At 39.1% G+C, this 16,173-nt stretch overlaps 1 protein-coding gene across 5 annotated transcripts in view; it reads right to left on the bottom strand.

Annotated features, from left to right (window-relative positions):
• AKAP9 (A-kinase anchoring protein 9) overlaps positions 1-16,173 on the bottom strand; it is a 123,591-nt gene that overhangs the window by 66,226 nt on the left and 41,192 nt on the right. For all 5 annotated transcript variants that reach the window (XM_070424222.1, XM_070424223.1, XM_070424225.1 and 2 more), the window contains 4 exons: positions 14,634-14,847; positions 13,870-14,068; positions 8,406-8,502; positions 5,166-5,261 (listed from right to left, as the gene is read on the bottom strand). In XM_070424222.1, coding sequence (XP_070280323.1) covers positions 5,166-5,261; positions 8,406-8,502; positions 13,870-14,068; positions 14,634-14,847 — 606 coding nt within the window. The remainder of the gene's footprint in view (positions 1-5,165; positions 5,262-8,405; positions 8,503-13,869; positions 14,069-14,633; positions 14,848-16,173) is intronic.

The following is a 16,173-nucleotide window of genomic DNA, read 5'->3' as shown; positions in this document are numbered from 1 at the left end:
AGTAATACTCTTCTGACTTTCTCTTTCACTATCAATATGGATATGAATAGATACAGATATGCATTTTCCTTATTAAAATGTCAAATCTTAATATTGTAATCTGTGTTTATAGCTTTACCATAGTAAATATATTTTCAAGTTAAAATACATTACTATATAATTTTTAATGAGTTTAAAGCTTCAGATTATATAAATACGTTAAAATTTATTCAATTTTCTATGTTGGACATTTAGACTAATTTCAGTCTTTCACTATTTTAAACACTACCGTGACAAAAATCTTTGTGCATATCCTGTCTTATTTCCTTACAATTAAGTTCCCAGAAGTGAAATACTTGGTTTGTGCTATTGTGTAATTTCCACTCCAACTATGATCCTAAATCCCTCCTTATTTTGTGTCCCATCCAGCATAGGTACTTAGAAATTCTGACCAGCAGCCTTGGCTCTGACAAATCCAAGCCTCTGAGAACCAACTGCACCAATAACTTTATTTCAAGGGACATTCCACAGAGAATTTGCAATGGCGGAAGCCTGGTTGCCACAGTCTGAGATAAAGCATGCCTTGGCTTTGAAACCCATCTAAAAGAGACTGACCTCAGAACAAAAGCTATACACAAACTGAAAATGAAGTAATAGAAAAAAATATTCCATGCCAAGTAGAAACAAACAGTAGAGTAGCAATATTTACATCAGACAAAACAGACTTAAAAAAAAAAGACCATAATATGAAACAAAGAAGGACATCATGTAAAATTAAAGGAATCAATCCAACAAGAGAATATAACCCTTGTAAATATATATGCACTCAACATTGGAACACCTAAATATATAAAAAAAAATTGGTGGACATTAAGAGAGAGATTGACAGCAATACAGTCATTTTGGGGGATTTTAACACCCCACTGACATCAATGGATAGCTCTTACCGACAAAAAATCAACATGGCACACTGGACCAGATTGATGTTTACAGAACATTTCATCCCAAAGCAGCAGAATATACATTCAGAAAGAAGCACAAAGTTGGAAAAATCATGCTACCTCATATCAAACTATATTACAAGGCCACAGTAATCAAAACAGCATGTACTGGCATAAAAACAGACATACAGATCAATGATACAGAATAGAGATTTCAGAAATAAACCCATGGCTTTATGCTCAATTACTATTTGACAAAGAAGGCAAGAACATAGAATGGAGTAAAGGCAGTCTCTTTAATAAATAGTTTTGGGAAAATTGGACAGAAATATACAAAAAAGTGAAACTAGACTATCAAATTACACAATACCCAAGAATAAATTCAAAATGGATTAGAGACTTAAATTTAAGTGGCAAAATTACAAAAATCCTAGAAGAAAATATAGACAGTAAAACCTCAGACATTTCTTAGCAATATTTTTGCCGATATTTCTCCTCAGGCAAGGGAAAAATAAACAAATGAAACTACATTAAGCTAAAAAGCTTCTGCACAGCACAAGAAACCATCAACAAAATGAAAAGGTAACCCACTGAATCGAAGAACATATTTGAAAATGATACATATGATAAAGGGTTAATTTCCTAATTATATAAACAACTTGACACCAAGAAAACAATCCAATTTAAAAAAGGGGCAAAGGATCTGAATAGACACTTCTCCAAAGAGGACATTCAGATGGCCAAGAGAGATATGCAAAGATGTTCAATGTCACTAATCATCAGAGAGACACAAATTAAAACCACAATGAGATATCACCTCACACCTGTCACAATGGCTATCATCAATAAACCAACAAACAACAAATGCTGGCAAAGATGTGGAGAAAAGGGGAACCTTCATGCACTGTTGGTGGAAATGCAGACTGGAGGCAGCTCCTGCATTGAGCGTCTGCCCCCCGGTGGTCAGTGCGCATCATAGCTACTGGTCATTCTGCTGTTCGGTCCATTTGCATATTAGGGTTTTATTATATAGGATAGACACATAGACACAACAACAGTATGGTGACAACCAGAGGGCAGGGTGGGTGGACAGAGGTAGAAGGGGGCCAAGGGGGGATAAATGGGGATGGAAAGAGACTTTGCTTTCTGTGATGGGCACACACTGTTCTATGCAGATGTTTTGTTGAGCTGTACACTGTAACCTGTATGGTTTTATTAACCAATGTCACCCCAATAAATTCAACATAAAAAGAATTTATATGTCTGGAGTGTGACTACCCCCCTGTCGTGCCCAGTTACCCTGTGAGGTTTCTTTCAGTAGAACCGTTTTTCATCTACTCTACTCATCCTTTTACAACATGCTATTGTTTTATTGTAAAATCAACCATTCTTTGGGACTTTCCTCAGGGCTTGCAATTTTGTAGTAGACAGGAATTTTCTATCTAAAGCAGGATGATGGTCTTGTTTTTAACAACAATAAAATAAACAAAAAGGTACTCTAAAAGGCCCATAGCAGTCATGTCAAGAGAGTCTTTCTTATCCATAATTTGTTTCCATTCCTTAACCAAATGTACATGCTGTTGTGGTCTTAGTGGTAATGGTGTGGCTTTCCTCCAAGCCTTGTTCCAACAGGCTCCTGAATGTGTGCTCCAACAAGGTGTTCTCCCTGCCCCTCTGGGCTGTGGTTTCTCAAACCTCCCTCTACTCCTGCAGACAGACTGGAGCAACCAGAGGAGACCTTCCTGGCCCAGTTCCTTTACAGCCCCAGGTCACCACCCACTCCACTCTGGAACAGCCAGGAGAAGTGCAGACAGGCCACAAAGCTCTGGACTCCTCTCGATTGACAAGAACACTGGTGGATAAAGGTGAGCATCCTTTTGAGGCTCTATGTAGATATGTATGCTCACATCTCTAGGTGCATATCCATCCAGTTTTTCTTGGGAAACGAGCAAAGCATAGCAAAGGGACCTGGTGTTAGAGCCACAGGGCTTCATTCCAGCTCTTGTATTCATCTCATTTACCATGGAACCTTGAACAACTGACCTTCAGTGTCTTCATCTGTCAATTGTTGAAGACAATGCCTACATTGCTAGATTATTGGAAGAAGGGCTTAAAATAAAATAGGTGCTATGGCAGTATGTTTGATAAGTGAGGAGACTTGGAAGAAAATTAGCATATGCACAGGCTGTGTTGGAGATGGGCACAGCTCGTTTATGTTGTAGGATCATGCCAATTCTCAGTTTCCCTTGGACTCCAAGAGTTGTCATTTTTATCAAGCTTTTTTATTTTTATTATTATGCCATCAACATACTCCCCTCTGATTTATCCCTATTAATGACTTAACCCCCTTTCCATGTTTCAGTATAGTGTATTTATAATTTCTTCCAGCTGTCTGTAAAAAGGTTCCACCTGTAACCTCTGCCATGTTCCCAGCGCCCTCTCAGGACTTGGCAGTTCCCAGTATCCCATTCCTGGGCTATGCTCAGGGGTTCATTTGTACCAGTTCCCATTCTGCTCCTGGCAGACTGAGCGGGCCTTTCAGGAGCGTCATAGAGCTGGACAGAACAGGAATATTTAGATTGCTAACATCCAATGTTGGTCTTCACTCTCTAACCTTTATGGGAACAAATTCATTTCTGCACCCCAATGGGTAGAGCCGTTTTCATTGCTCACTGCAGACACGGTAGCCCTCCCTACCCTGGGGGTGCCTTCCCTGCCCTCAGTCCACAGATTTTATTCCAGATGTCCACCTGCATTCTTCCATCAAACCACCTGACACTTTGCCAAGGCAGCTCTCCTTACTTGCTAATGCATCTGTGAGCTTTCTTGGAAACAGCTGAGGGGTGGGGAGCCTATGGAGGAATGATGCTTTACAAATCAAAAAATAATAATGGAGTATATATACATTAGAATTTGTCATCTCCACAGGGCATGGAGCAGCAGGAAGTGGCTAGTAAATGACAACACTACCCTCTGGTGGCCAATCTAGGCTGGAATTCAAATAGTGCAGGCTCTCTGTGGAGCAGGAAGCTTTGGGTTTCTATACAATGCAGTTTTCCCACTAATTCCATAGAAACCATAATCAAGAAGTGAGAAGAATTCCCCAGAAAGTATTTAGGCTAGAAAGAAACATAATAGAAAAGTCCCATATTTTAGCGTTTGAATTTTTGTTGTTGTCCCCCAACAATGAGCTGAAATTCCAAATAGTTCAGAGCTCACTAAAGAAGCTCAGACTTTTAAGGGCATTCTATAATGTTGCTTTTAATAAACAGAATATTTAAGCCACTGCTATCTCTGTTACTAAGGCTTACTGTTAACCGAAAATACTTCTGAAATTCTCTGAAAGAAATGAAAGTTTGTGCTTCTTTTGCATTAAGTAAAAAGTCAGGCAGAGAAAACTTACATTTTTCTAAAGAACTACATAATAAGAGCTATATAAAAGATGGTGCCTCACTTTTTAGTTTGATCTCCAGGAACCAAACATTCAATTCAGATACAGAAGTGACTAAGTCCTGATGGCCCATATATTTCCTTGGTTCTTAACCTCTTCATTTAATTTATTTTTAACCTAATTCCCATGCATTTCCTGTATATCCTATTGATCTTCCCCCTTTAAAATATATATACTCCACTGGGATTGTTATATTGGAACAGTGAAGTATTGTCATAAATAAGAAGACAAACTCAGAATTCAACTGTTGCAATATAAGAACCTGATCAGGTATATGAGTTTTTAAAGAGAATACAAAGACAAAATAAATGTGATCATAATGATAGGCTAGGTAATATACTTGGTATTCAAGAGTTTAAAAGAATGGCTCTGGGCATATCAGCTAAGAGTATCTATAGTCATTAACATCACAGTAATGTCTCTGGGAAAAGGTAAGCAAAGGTAATATATAAAAGACCAACCACTTTTTTTTTCTCATTTCCTACCATATTCCCCACTTTTAAGGAAGGCCAAACTCCTACTATTCACAAGGTAACAAATTTATAAAAACTTGTTTTTGTATTTTGAAACGTTTCTGATTACTATTCCCCATCAAGAAAAGAATGCTTTTTCTCAAAGAAAATATCACAGGATGTTCCACTTAAAGGCAATTGTGTATCTGAGAACTTAAAGACAAGCCATGTATGAAACTTATAACAAAAAAATAAAGTGTGTTACCATCAACAAAATCTACGTTTTTGAAGACTCAAGGGAGTATAAACCACAATAATCTTTTGGACAAACTATAAACTTACCTTGGCTACTTCTTCTTCTAATCGTTCTTGGTACTGTTTTTCCAACAACTTAACCATATTTGTTTCTTGTTCCACTCCAAATCCACCACCTGAACACTAAATTAAAAAGTAAAATATGACATATTTATTTACACTAATTATACACAACTTATTTGTAAACTTCTACTCTCAAATATCTTCAAAAGATCAGTATTTCTTAGAAAACTTTTGAGAAGTTTTAATAAATAAATTTGTTTCAGTCTCTTCATTGAAAACAATAATTCTAGTGAATAGTTGAGTGTATACTTCTACTAAATAATTGTACTTGCTACTGTGCACTTAATAAAGATGCAAAGTGAGAAAATATTTACATATTTATATTTAATAATATACAATTATAGGGTGGGAAAAAGATACTTCTTAAATATAATGAATAAGATGTATTTATTTAATTTTAAGTAATGTTAACAGTGGCTACCTTTGCTCATGAAATTATAAGCAAATTTCTTTCCTTCTTAGTACACATGAATAGTATCCAATTGTCTATAAGTACAAATTATTTTTATAAATATAAAAAACAAATTTTTAAAAATGTAAACTTGTGCCCTAACCGGTTTGGCTCAGTGGATAGAGCCTCGGCCTGTGGACTGAAAGGTCCGAGGTTCGATTCCAGTCAAGGGCATGTACCTTGGTTGCAGGCACGTCCCCAGTAGGGGGGGTGCAGGAGGCAGCTGATGGATGTTTCTCTCTCATGGATGTTTCTAACTCTCTATCCCTTTCTCCCTTCCTCTCTGTAAAAAATCAATAATATTTTTAAAAAAATTTAAACTTGTTCTCAGCATGCAAGTATTTCTTTACCAAATATCTGAATGTCATACAGAGAGATACTCCAAATGGAATGAATGTGAAAGAATAAAAAAGGTAGCCAACATCTCTCCTCTGCATCCAGAATGAGAGCAAGGGTCTTTATTTCCTGTGGGACTTAAGAACTAAAAATCTACTAAGACCAGCTGTTTTACAGTTATAATTCTAAAAAAAGTGGCCATAAATGGGGAATAGACACAACACTGAGGAGAGGCAGAAGGTGGTTCACCTAGATGGCATATACTGGAAAAGATGAGGGCTTTTATATATAACACTAGAGGCTCAGTGCACAAAAATTTGCACTCGGGGGGGGGGGGGGGAGGAGGGGTCCCTCAGCCTGGCCTGTGCCCTCTCGCAGTCTGGGACCCCTCAGGAGATAACGACTTGCTGGCTTAGGCCTGCTCCTGGGTGCCAGAGGGCAGGCCCAATCCCTAGGTGCAGCCCCTGGTCGGGCTCAGAGCAGAGCCGATTTGGGAGTTGGGGCACCGCTCCCTGTCATGCACAGAGCAGGGCAGATTGGGAGGTTGCGATGCCACCCTCAGTCACGCTCAGGGTGGGGCCGATTGGGGGGTTGGGGCACCGCCCCCTGTCACACTCAAGGCAGGGTCGATGGGGAGGTTGCGGCGCCACCCCCTGTCACGCACAGAGCAGGGCCAATCAGGGGGTTGGGGCGCTGCCCCCTGTCACGCACAGAGTAGGGACCATCAGGGGGGTTGGGGCTCTGTACCCTGTCACGCACAGAGCAGGGCCAATCAGGGGGTTGGGCGCTGCCCCCTGTCACGCACAGAGCAGGGCCCATAAGGGGGTTGGGGAACTCCCCCCTGTCACGCACAGAGTAGGGCCGATAGGGGAGTTAGGGCACCGCCCTCTGTCACACACAGACCAGGGCAGATCAGGGGGTTGGGGCGCCGCCCTCTATCACCTACAGAGCAGGGCCGATCAGGGGGTTGGTGCGCAGCCACTGTCACACTCAGGGCAGGGCCGATGGGAAGGTTATGGCTCTACCCTGTCACACACAGAGCAGGGCCTGTGTGTGGAGGGGGGGGGAGGGATTGGGGCGCCACAGCCTGTCACACACAGAGCAGGGCCGATCAGGAGGTTGGGGCTCCACACCCTGTCACACACAGAGCCGCAGGGCGATCAGGGGGTTGGAGAGCTCCCCCCTATCAGGCACAGAGCAGGGCTGATCAGGGGGTTGGGGCGCCTTCCCCTGTCACGAACAGAGCAGGGCGGATAGGGAGGTAGTGGCCCCGCCCCCTGTCACACACAGAGCCGCAGGGCGATCAGGGGGTTTGGGCGCTGACCCCTGTCACACTGATCCGGTGCCAAGAGGCCTCTCGGCTCCACTGATCCTGGTGCTGGGAGGCATATTACCCTTTTACTATATAGGATAGAGGCCTGGGGGCTGGCTGGTTTGCCCTGAAGGGTGTCCTGGATCAGGGTGGGGGTCCCCACTGGGGTGCCTGGCCAGCCTGGGTCAGGGGATGATAGCTGTTTGCAGCTGGTCACACACCCTTCAAGGTGGGGGTCCCCACTGAGGTGCCTGGCCAGTCTGGGTGAGGGGCTGAGGGCTGCTTTCAGGCTGGTGGTTGACTGAAGCTCCCAACCGCTCCTTTTTTTCTTTTTTTTTAAAATTTTTTTTAATTCTGGGCCAGCTTTAGCTCTGGCTCTAGCTCTGAGGCTTCCGCTGCTGAAAGCAGGTATCTGGTTTGTTTGCATTCTATAATCGAAACAATGTATAACTCCAGCTCTGAGATCCCGGCTGGCTGAAAGCTGGTTTCTGGGGTTTTGTTTAGCTTCTATATTTGTTACAATGTTTCAAACTGCCAAGTCAGAGGCCGGCAGCGGCAGGCGGGGAACGTTGGAGTCCGCCAGTCACTGGAGCAAGCAAGCCTCATGTTCGCTTCAAGCTGCCTGGCTGCCGGCCGCCATCTTGGTTGTCAGTTAATTTGCATATACTCACTGATTAGCCAATGAAAAGGGTAGCGGTCGTACTCTAATTACCATGTTTCTCTTTTATTAGTGTAGATAGCCAGTGCTGAAGGAAGCGTCATCCACTGTCCCAATCTACCATCTTTGGTTCAGGAGACCCCTAAACCCTACTCTAGAGATGGTCTGGTCCAACTTCCAATGGTGATAAGAAAAGCTGTTGGCCAAGGCACTGAAACTAATTTGTTATGCCGCCCATATAATACAAAATAAAAAAAGTTTTAAACTGATCATATTCAGGGGGAAAAAAACCCCCTCTATTCTTCTGGGTAGTTTATATAAGGTATTATCCTCATATTTATGATGCTTACTTCTTAGCAACTATTTATTGGATAATCACTAAACCACAGACATAGAAATGACAGTAAGAAAAAAATAAGTACACATTACAGTTTAAAGATATAATACCTCTGTTGTACCATCCATGTTCTGTTTTAGATGATTTCCAGTTTGCATGGTTTTCTGTACATCAGATTCAGTAATTACCACTGAATCAATGGAGAAGCTAAATATAAATAAAAGAGGGTGAAACATTAGAGTTGTGAGTTTTACTGATAATCCAAATTTAAAGCATGCATGTATGTGTGTACTGGAGCAGGGGAAACAAAAATGATAGGTCAAGAGTTACAGATATTATATTTTAAAACATATTAGTTATTAATTTTCCATTTAAAAGTAAAATAACATAACTGAAAGAGTACTTTAACATCACTAATGAATTTCATGTCATTTTATTTTATTTTTTAAATATGTTTTTATTGGTTTTTAGGGAGAGGAAGAGAGAAAGAGAGTGAGAAACATCGATTGGCTGCCTCCTGCACATCCCCTACTGGAGATGGAACCCGCAACCCAGGCATGTGCCCTGACAAGGAATCGAACAGGTGACCTCTTGGTACATGGATTGACGCTTAACTACTGAGAAACACTGGCCAGGATCATGTCATTTTCTAAAGTCAACTACAAATGTATGGCACAAAGTTATTTATAGGTACAGATATTTTAAAGTGTTCTCTATAACATTATTGAGTAAAAAAATTTATAAAATCTCATTTTTATTAAAAGTTATTTATATGCACACACATCCACACCAAAAAAGAAGTCTGGAAGAATACACGTGAAAAGTAACAATGATTACCTCTAGTGGAACTGGGAGCAGTGACAGTGAAGGGAAGATTCTTAATTTATACAGTCTGAAATGTTTTTCTTTTTAATCTGTGTTATCTTTTGGTATTTTGTAAAAAAGTTCCTAAAATGCTTAACTTAGGTCATAAAAATAAGGTAAGATTAATATTTAGGAACTATGGGTAAAAAATTAAAGGGTAAAATTAAAATTTTCTTTTTAGCTGATATAATTTCTCACTCCCATTTTCGTGTACACTCATGTCGCCTTCTCCATTCCACCCTCCTCTTAAGCTCCTCCTCCTTTCTTTCTCCCATTCTCTTCTTTCAGTTGGCCATCCCCTAAAGGCCGGATACAAGTTGTCATTGTCCCACTTCATAACTTACACATAACTAATCCCCTACTGATAGACATTTGATTGTTTCCAAATGTTCACTACTACAAATAATACTACAATACAGATCCTCATAAATATAATCTATGGATGTTTTTATATGATAAAATCATAATTGTCAGGCTTAATATTTAAAATTTTAATATAATGCCAGATTACAAAATGTTATATTAATTTTATTCCCAAAACAGTATCATTTAAGTATTTTCTCAAAACTTCAGCAACATGAAATTTTAACAGTCTTAAAACTCTGTTAGAACACGTCTTTATTTTTGAGATGACATGTCCTTTCAAATGCTATCGGCCAAGTAAGTTTCTTCTGCTATGAATCACCTATTCCTGTCCTATATTCATAGTCTATGTTCATGTGAAACAAATGGAAAAGCTCGTTTCCCTTGACTTTCTTTTCTGACCTTTCCTGGTTCTCCTATCTTCCTCAACATTTTGTCTCTGTTTCCTAATTGCTTCTTATATGCACTATTCTGATCCTTGGCTTCAGTATTCATTATTATTGTCATAGCCTAGAAAACCCTCCTGATTATTTATTGAGCCATTAAGATACAAACTCCAAAAAGGTGCTGCTAAGTTACACTGACTTCATTCTGTAGCTTTATAGCATTTGAAATTATTTATCCCAAATTTAAAAAAATCTGGCTAACACCGAATTCACTGCTCCTCTCTTACAGTTAAGGTCCCATTCCCCACCAGCCTGATTTCTTTATTTATACTTATGCACCATTTTTCTCCATATTCTCTAATCCCAAACAACAAAATCAACTTTGATTTTCTCCTCTGCTTTGCTCCCAACATTATTCCACCTCAATGTCTCATATCCATCCCTTGATTTTCTTTTCTCCTAGAGCCACTCTAATATTACAGAAATGTACAGGATGGACAGTGAAAAATATCACACAAAGATGGATTTAAATTCTAGCACTTTGGCTGTATCACCATGTTTCATTCCCCAATCACTACTTTTAAAAAATTATTTTGTGAATAATTACTGTTTCAATGATTAGATAGAAGTCTCATGAGGGAAAGGGAAGCTTTATATACATCTAAAGCTTCTTCCATGCTATATAGCCAAGGCTCTTATTGAGATGCTTAAATTATCTGCCCCAAATAACAGGCAATAAAAAGTCAAATCAGAGGTGGTCAAATGCAGGTCTGTCTGACTCTTATGCCCATGGTCCTTCTAACTCCATACTATATCCCTAAGAGGCTTCTAGTATGACATAACCAATGTGTTAAATGAATGACTCAGTTATTTCTCTTAAACTAGTTCACGTCTACCTTAGAACACTATACTCTTTATTCAAAGAGTGTTATGGTTGTGTCCAAATGTATGATGACAGTTACAAGAAATGACTTTGACTCATTACTGTTAGTAAGAGTGAGCATGGTGGTTAATAAATGTCTCTTTGGCAATGGTGGTGGGGGAGGGAAGTAATGATTTTACTTGAAAGGTATTCTCAATACATTTCCACTGAGTATAGAAACTCTGAGACAGGGTGGCAAGCTGGCAAAAGTTCAAATGCAGGAACAGCAAAGTAAGCCTACATTTCAGAAAATTCCCCTTTTTTCATGCTTTGGAGAAAAAGCATCACTAATTAAAAGAAGGCTATTTAAAATATTGTAGCTGGTTATTAGAGAGTTTTTGCTATCTTCCTATTTTCTTTCCCATCAGGAAACCTAAAGTAGTGGTTTTCAAGTGGCAATCCATGAACTGCCTGCATCAGAATTACCTGGTTACAAATACAAGTGTCCAGGTTCCATCTCAAAGCTATTGAGTCTGCAATTTTAAGTATTAAAAAATAATATTAAGTTTCAATAATATAAAATTCAAAATTAAATTTCTGATGCATGATTAAGTTTGGGGACACCTGATCTCAAATAAAATGGAAGCTTTAAAAGGCTGGGCCGGCCGAACCGGTTTGGCTCAGTGGATAGAGCGTCGGCCTGCGGACTCAGGGGTCCCGGGTTCGATTCCGGTCAGGGGCATGTACCTTGGTTGCGGGCACGTCCCCACTGGGGGGTGTGCAGGAGGCAGCAGATCGATCTCTCTAATCGATGTTTCTGGCTCTCTGTCCCTCTCCCTTCTTCTCTGTAAAAAATCAATAAAATATATTTTTAAAAAAAGGCTGGGCCAATTCCAAAGCCTAAATACAGACCCTGAATCAAAGGAGAAGCATACTGCTTCCAAGGAACTGTGGACACTCACTATTTTCTCGAAAAAAAATTGTCTTGAGGTGTCTATAAAGACATCAGTCCAAGGACAGCAGAGACAAGCAGTTAGATGAAACATTTGAGGACTTTACAGAGCTAGTTATACACTATAGTATACTTCCCAAATAAAGTATTATTAACTGTTCATTCATTTAACAAATATTTATTGAACATCTACTGTGCATAGGGAATTATTATAAGGTTTGGGACATATCAGTGATGTAAACAGACAAAAACCTCCACCTTTCTAACACTTCATAGGAGACAGTCAATAAGTGAAACAAACTACCCTCAAAGTACACACACACACACACACACACACACACACACACACACTCTCTCTCTCTCTCTCTCATTTTTAATTTTATATATACAATAAATAATATTAAATAATATGAAAAAATGAAGCAGAAAATTAGGACGCTGAATTCTAAGGGGTGATTTGAACTTAAACAGGGTGATCAGAATTGGTCTCTTGGAAACATGACATTTGAGTAAAGACCCCATGGAGGTGAGTGTGCTGGGCATGCAAGCACCTGGAGAAAGATCACTTAGGTAAAAGGAACCCTTGCAGGACATTTGGTCCTCTTCAAAATGTCCACTGAAATGCATGGTTCACATGAAAAGGACCTTGAAATTTGGTCCTTTCAGAAACAACTATGGATATATTTGGTCCATGCCAAAGGGACCTTGATATTGATCCTGTTCAAAACATCCATGGTTAGAAAATGTCCCTGGGTTCAAATGGCCCATAATGTTTATTTATATTTTTGGTTTACAGGACTAATACATAAAAATACTATCATGTTTTATTGGTTGAATAATTATGTGGTGAATGTACTGCCAATAATGACCCTTCTCAACCTCGGTAGTCTAGCTGGTAATGGCACAGAGGTTAGGTAGATGCGTTGGGGTTTGAATCTCGCAGAAGAGCGGGATTTAAATATCAAAGACTTTTTGGTGTGGACCAAATGTCTCCATGGATATTTTTTTTAAAATATATTTTATTGATTTTCCACAGAGAAGAAGGGAGAGGGATAGAGAGTCAGAAACATCGATGAGAGAGATCGATCAGCTGCCTCCTGCACGCCCCCCACCAGGGATGTGCCCGCAACCAGGGTACATGCCCTTGACCGGAATCGAACCCGGGACCCTTGAGTCCGCAGGCCGACGCTCTATCCACTGAACCAAACCGGTTCGGCTCCATGGATATTTTAACAGGATCAAATGTTCACTAACCGAAGAACAGAAATGAGAAGTCCCTAAAGCAGGAGCATATCCACGATTTGAGGATCTCAAGTAGACTAGCTTGAGAACAGTAAATGAGAGGCAAGTCTGTCGGAGATAAAGTCAGAGAGGTAATAGGGCCACATCATGTAGGCCCCCATAATAGCAGTGTAAGAACACAAGAACATTGGAATAACCTCATCTGTCTTAAATTTTAAAAGCAAAGTTCTAGAACTGTGTTGAGTTCAGACTCTGGGGAAGAGTTTAGGTAGAAGCTGGGAGAAAGGTTGCTGCCACAATCCAGGTGAGACATGACGATGGCAGTGATCAGAGGAATGGTGAGAAGTGGTCCAGTTTGGATGTATTTTGGAGGTACAGGTAACAGCATTTATTGATAAGTGAAAGTGAGGTTTGAGAGAAGAGGAGTCACCATAGATGGAGATGGCTGCGGAAGAAGCATATTTTGAGGGGAGGATCCAGAGTTTTATTTTGGACATGGTGAATCTGAGCATTAGACAATCAAGTGGGGGAAGTCCAGCCATGACTGGAATGCTCATATCTTAGAGTCCTCGTGTATTCCCCATGTCAAAGTAGTAAAGACTTAGCATACAATAAACAACAAGAACATGCACACTGCCTCATTTAATCCAGCAGATTAATAACAACCAGCACCCTTATAAAATATAGGTGTAAGTAAGATTCCTATAATAAAATGTCTGGTTTACATTAACATTTACTTTACACATTTTAAGATAACTATCTCCTGTTCTTATTTCTTGATAATACTACATCCCATCTCTTTCAAATAACTTTGCTTAAGTTACTTTTTCCCCCTTAAAACAACCATTCTATGAGTGTTACTAAGCTACAAATACTATTGATTGAAATTATAAGTAGATGGATACCTTGGCTGAACTGTGGACTCACTAATAGCTTGAAGTTTTTTCTGCAAACAGTGGATCTCTGCCTCATAGTTTTCTTCCGTTTCTTTCAACTGTTGCTGCAAAGAGGATATGAGTTTTTCTAATTCTTGGACCTGTTTTTCAAGTCGTTTAATTTTTTCAATATGTTGCAGGGTAGATAACTTGCTTTTATGACTGGCATCTAAGATAAACATAAGAAAAGACATGTAATACAAATTTCTTAGTGAAATACCGCAATCATTTTTCTGTGTGTACCGAGAATATTCAAATATAAAGCTATTCCTGATCAAACTCCTGCCAATAATTTGGGCTTTATCCCCCATTACTTTTTCACACACCTTGCACTCTCAATTCTCCAATTTGGATGCGGTCTGTCACACCTGCAGGTTTAAATCTCAGGAGCCTGCCCTAAAATTCCAACCTCCCTACTCCTGCCCACTGCCCACTACTCATCCTCCAAGGAAGTACTAGACTTTTCCTCTCTCCTACCATTCTTTCTATTCATTCTATTATAGAAATGATCCTACTGTATTCTAACAGTTTATTTTATAGTCCTTTCCCACTGGATTATGACTTCCTTTGGGAACATATTTCAGTGATTTCAGATTTCATAAGCACTTGATAAACAAATGAATCCAAGACTGAGATATACAATTACCTTCCACTATGGGTTCTTAGACAAGAACAGAATCACTTATTTACTTATTTACTTCATAATACTTATAATTTTGTCAAAAATCATTTACCTGTTTCCTGTGTTTTTATATTCTGTAGCTCTAACTGGTGAATTTTCTGAAGTTCCTTGATTTTTTCCTCTTGAGCAAAAATTAGTTCCTCTTTAAGACTGCAAAGAGCTTTATCTTTTTCATTTTCCATGTATGCACGAACTTGATCCACATGAGTCGAATAAACCAGAGAGAGGCATATACGTTGAGCTTCCATCTGTAGCCTTAAATCATTCTTAAAAGTGAATGTATATACATTAGAAAATTTTAAAATGACAAATCAAATAATTTAACTTCTATTTTCTTGCATATACTGACCACAAAATGGAAAATACATGAAATTATAGTTTAACAATTCATCTAAGAAAAGTGAAGTCTAATTTTTTTCTCACTTTTCATTCTGCTGCATTGCTCCACTTAACTTTTTCAAGGAAAATACCATAATGCTTTCTTTAGCACAAGTTTATGGTAAATTTTGATATTTGGTATAGCCAGTATGGCGTCATCTCTTATTTTTGTTTTAAAATATTTTAAATGTAAAGGAATACAAAGAAAAATGTTATAAACATCTACATATTCACACCCAAATTAACAAATACTAATATTTTGTCTTTTAAAAAAAGATTTCTCCTCCCTACACACTTCTTTTGGCTTAAAACAAAATATAAATGAAATTTAATCTATCATACTACCATTCCTCCTTCTCCAGAGACAATCATTATCACGTTACTTACAAGTCCAGTCCACTACTTACATTGTCACTTCTCAACATATCTGTAGGCAATGTACTGTACCAGAATTTAGTGTTCTAACGAATTCACATAAATAGTGCAAAATGGTATTTATATTACAAACCACTCTTCTCATGCAATATCCTTCTGAGAGTTATCCATGTAGATACAGGTTAACTTATTTGGACTGTAGTATGGTATATATGAATACACCACAGTCTTTCCATTTCCTTCCTGGAGATAAACTGGATTATTTCTAATTTTTTATATTTAAAAAAAAAGTTACAATAAATTCTTATACACATCCCTTGTAAAATGTGCCAGTGCTTTCCTAATGTAGTAATTCTCAAACTTTAGCATGCATCAGATTCATCTGGAGTGCTTATTAAAACAGATTGCTAGGCCCTTCCTCCAGAATTTTTGGTTCTGGAAATCTGTTGTGGGGCTCGAGAATTTGAGTTTTAACCAGTTTCCAAGTGATACTGAAGTTGCTGGTCAGGGACCACACTAACAGCCACCTAGAAATGTAATATCTGGGTTGTAGCTTATGCACATTAACTGTATTAGATTTTACCAAAACATTTTTTTTTTTTTTGTAAATATATTTTATTGATTTTTCACAGAGAGGAAGGGAGACAGAGAGTTAGAAACATCGATGAGAGAGAAACATCGATCAGCTGCCTCCTGCACATCCCCTACTGGGGATGTGCCCGCAACCCAGGTACATGCCCTTGACCGGAATCGAACCTGGGACCCTTCAGACCGCAGGCCGACGCTCTATCCACTGAGCCAAACCGGTTTCGGCCCAAAACATTTTATATATAATTATA

This window comes from Myotis yumanensis, unplaced genomic scaffold (genome assembly GCF_028538775.1).
Source record: "Myotis yumanensis isolate MYYU_CA2020_CCGP unplaced genomic scaffold, mMyoYum1.0.hap1 SCAF_9, whole genome shotgun sequence".
NCBI lineage: Eukaryota > Metazoa > Chordata > Mammalia > Chiroptera > Vespertilionidae > Myotis > Myotis yumanensis.
The sequence above is the reverse complement of the archived record's forward strand: the minus strand, read 5'-3'. Positions and strand labels throughout refer to the sequence as shown.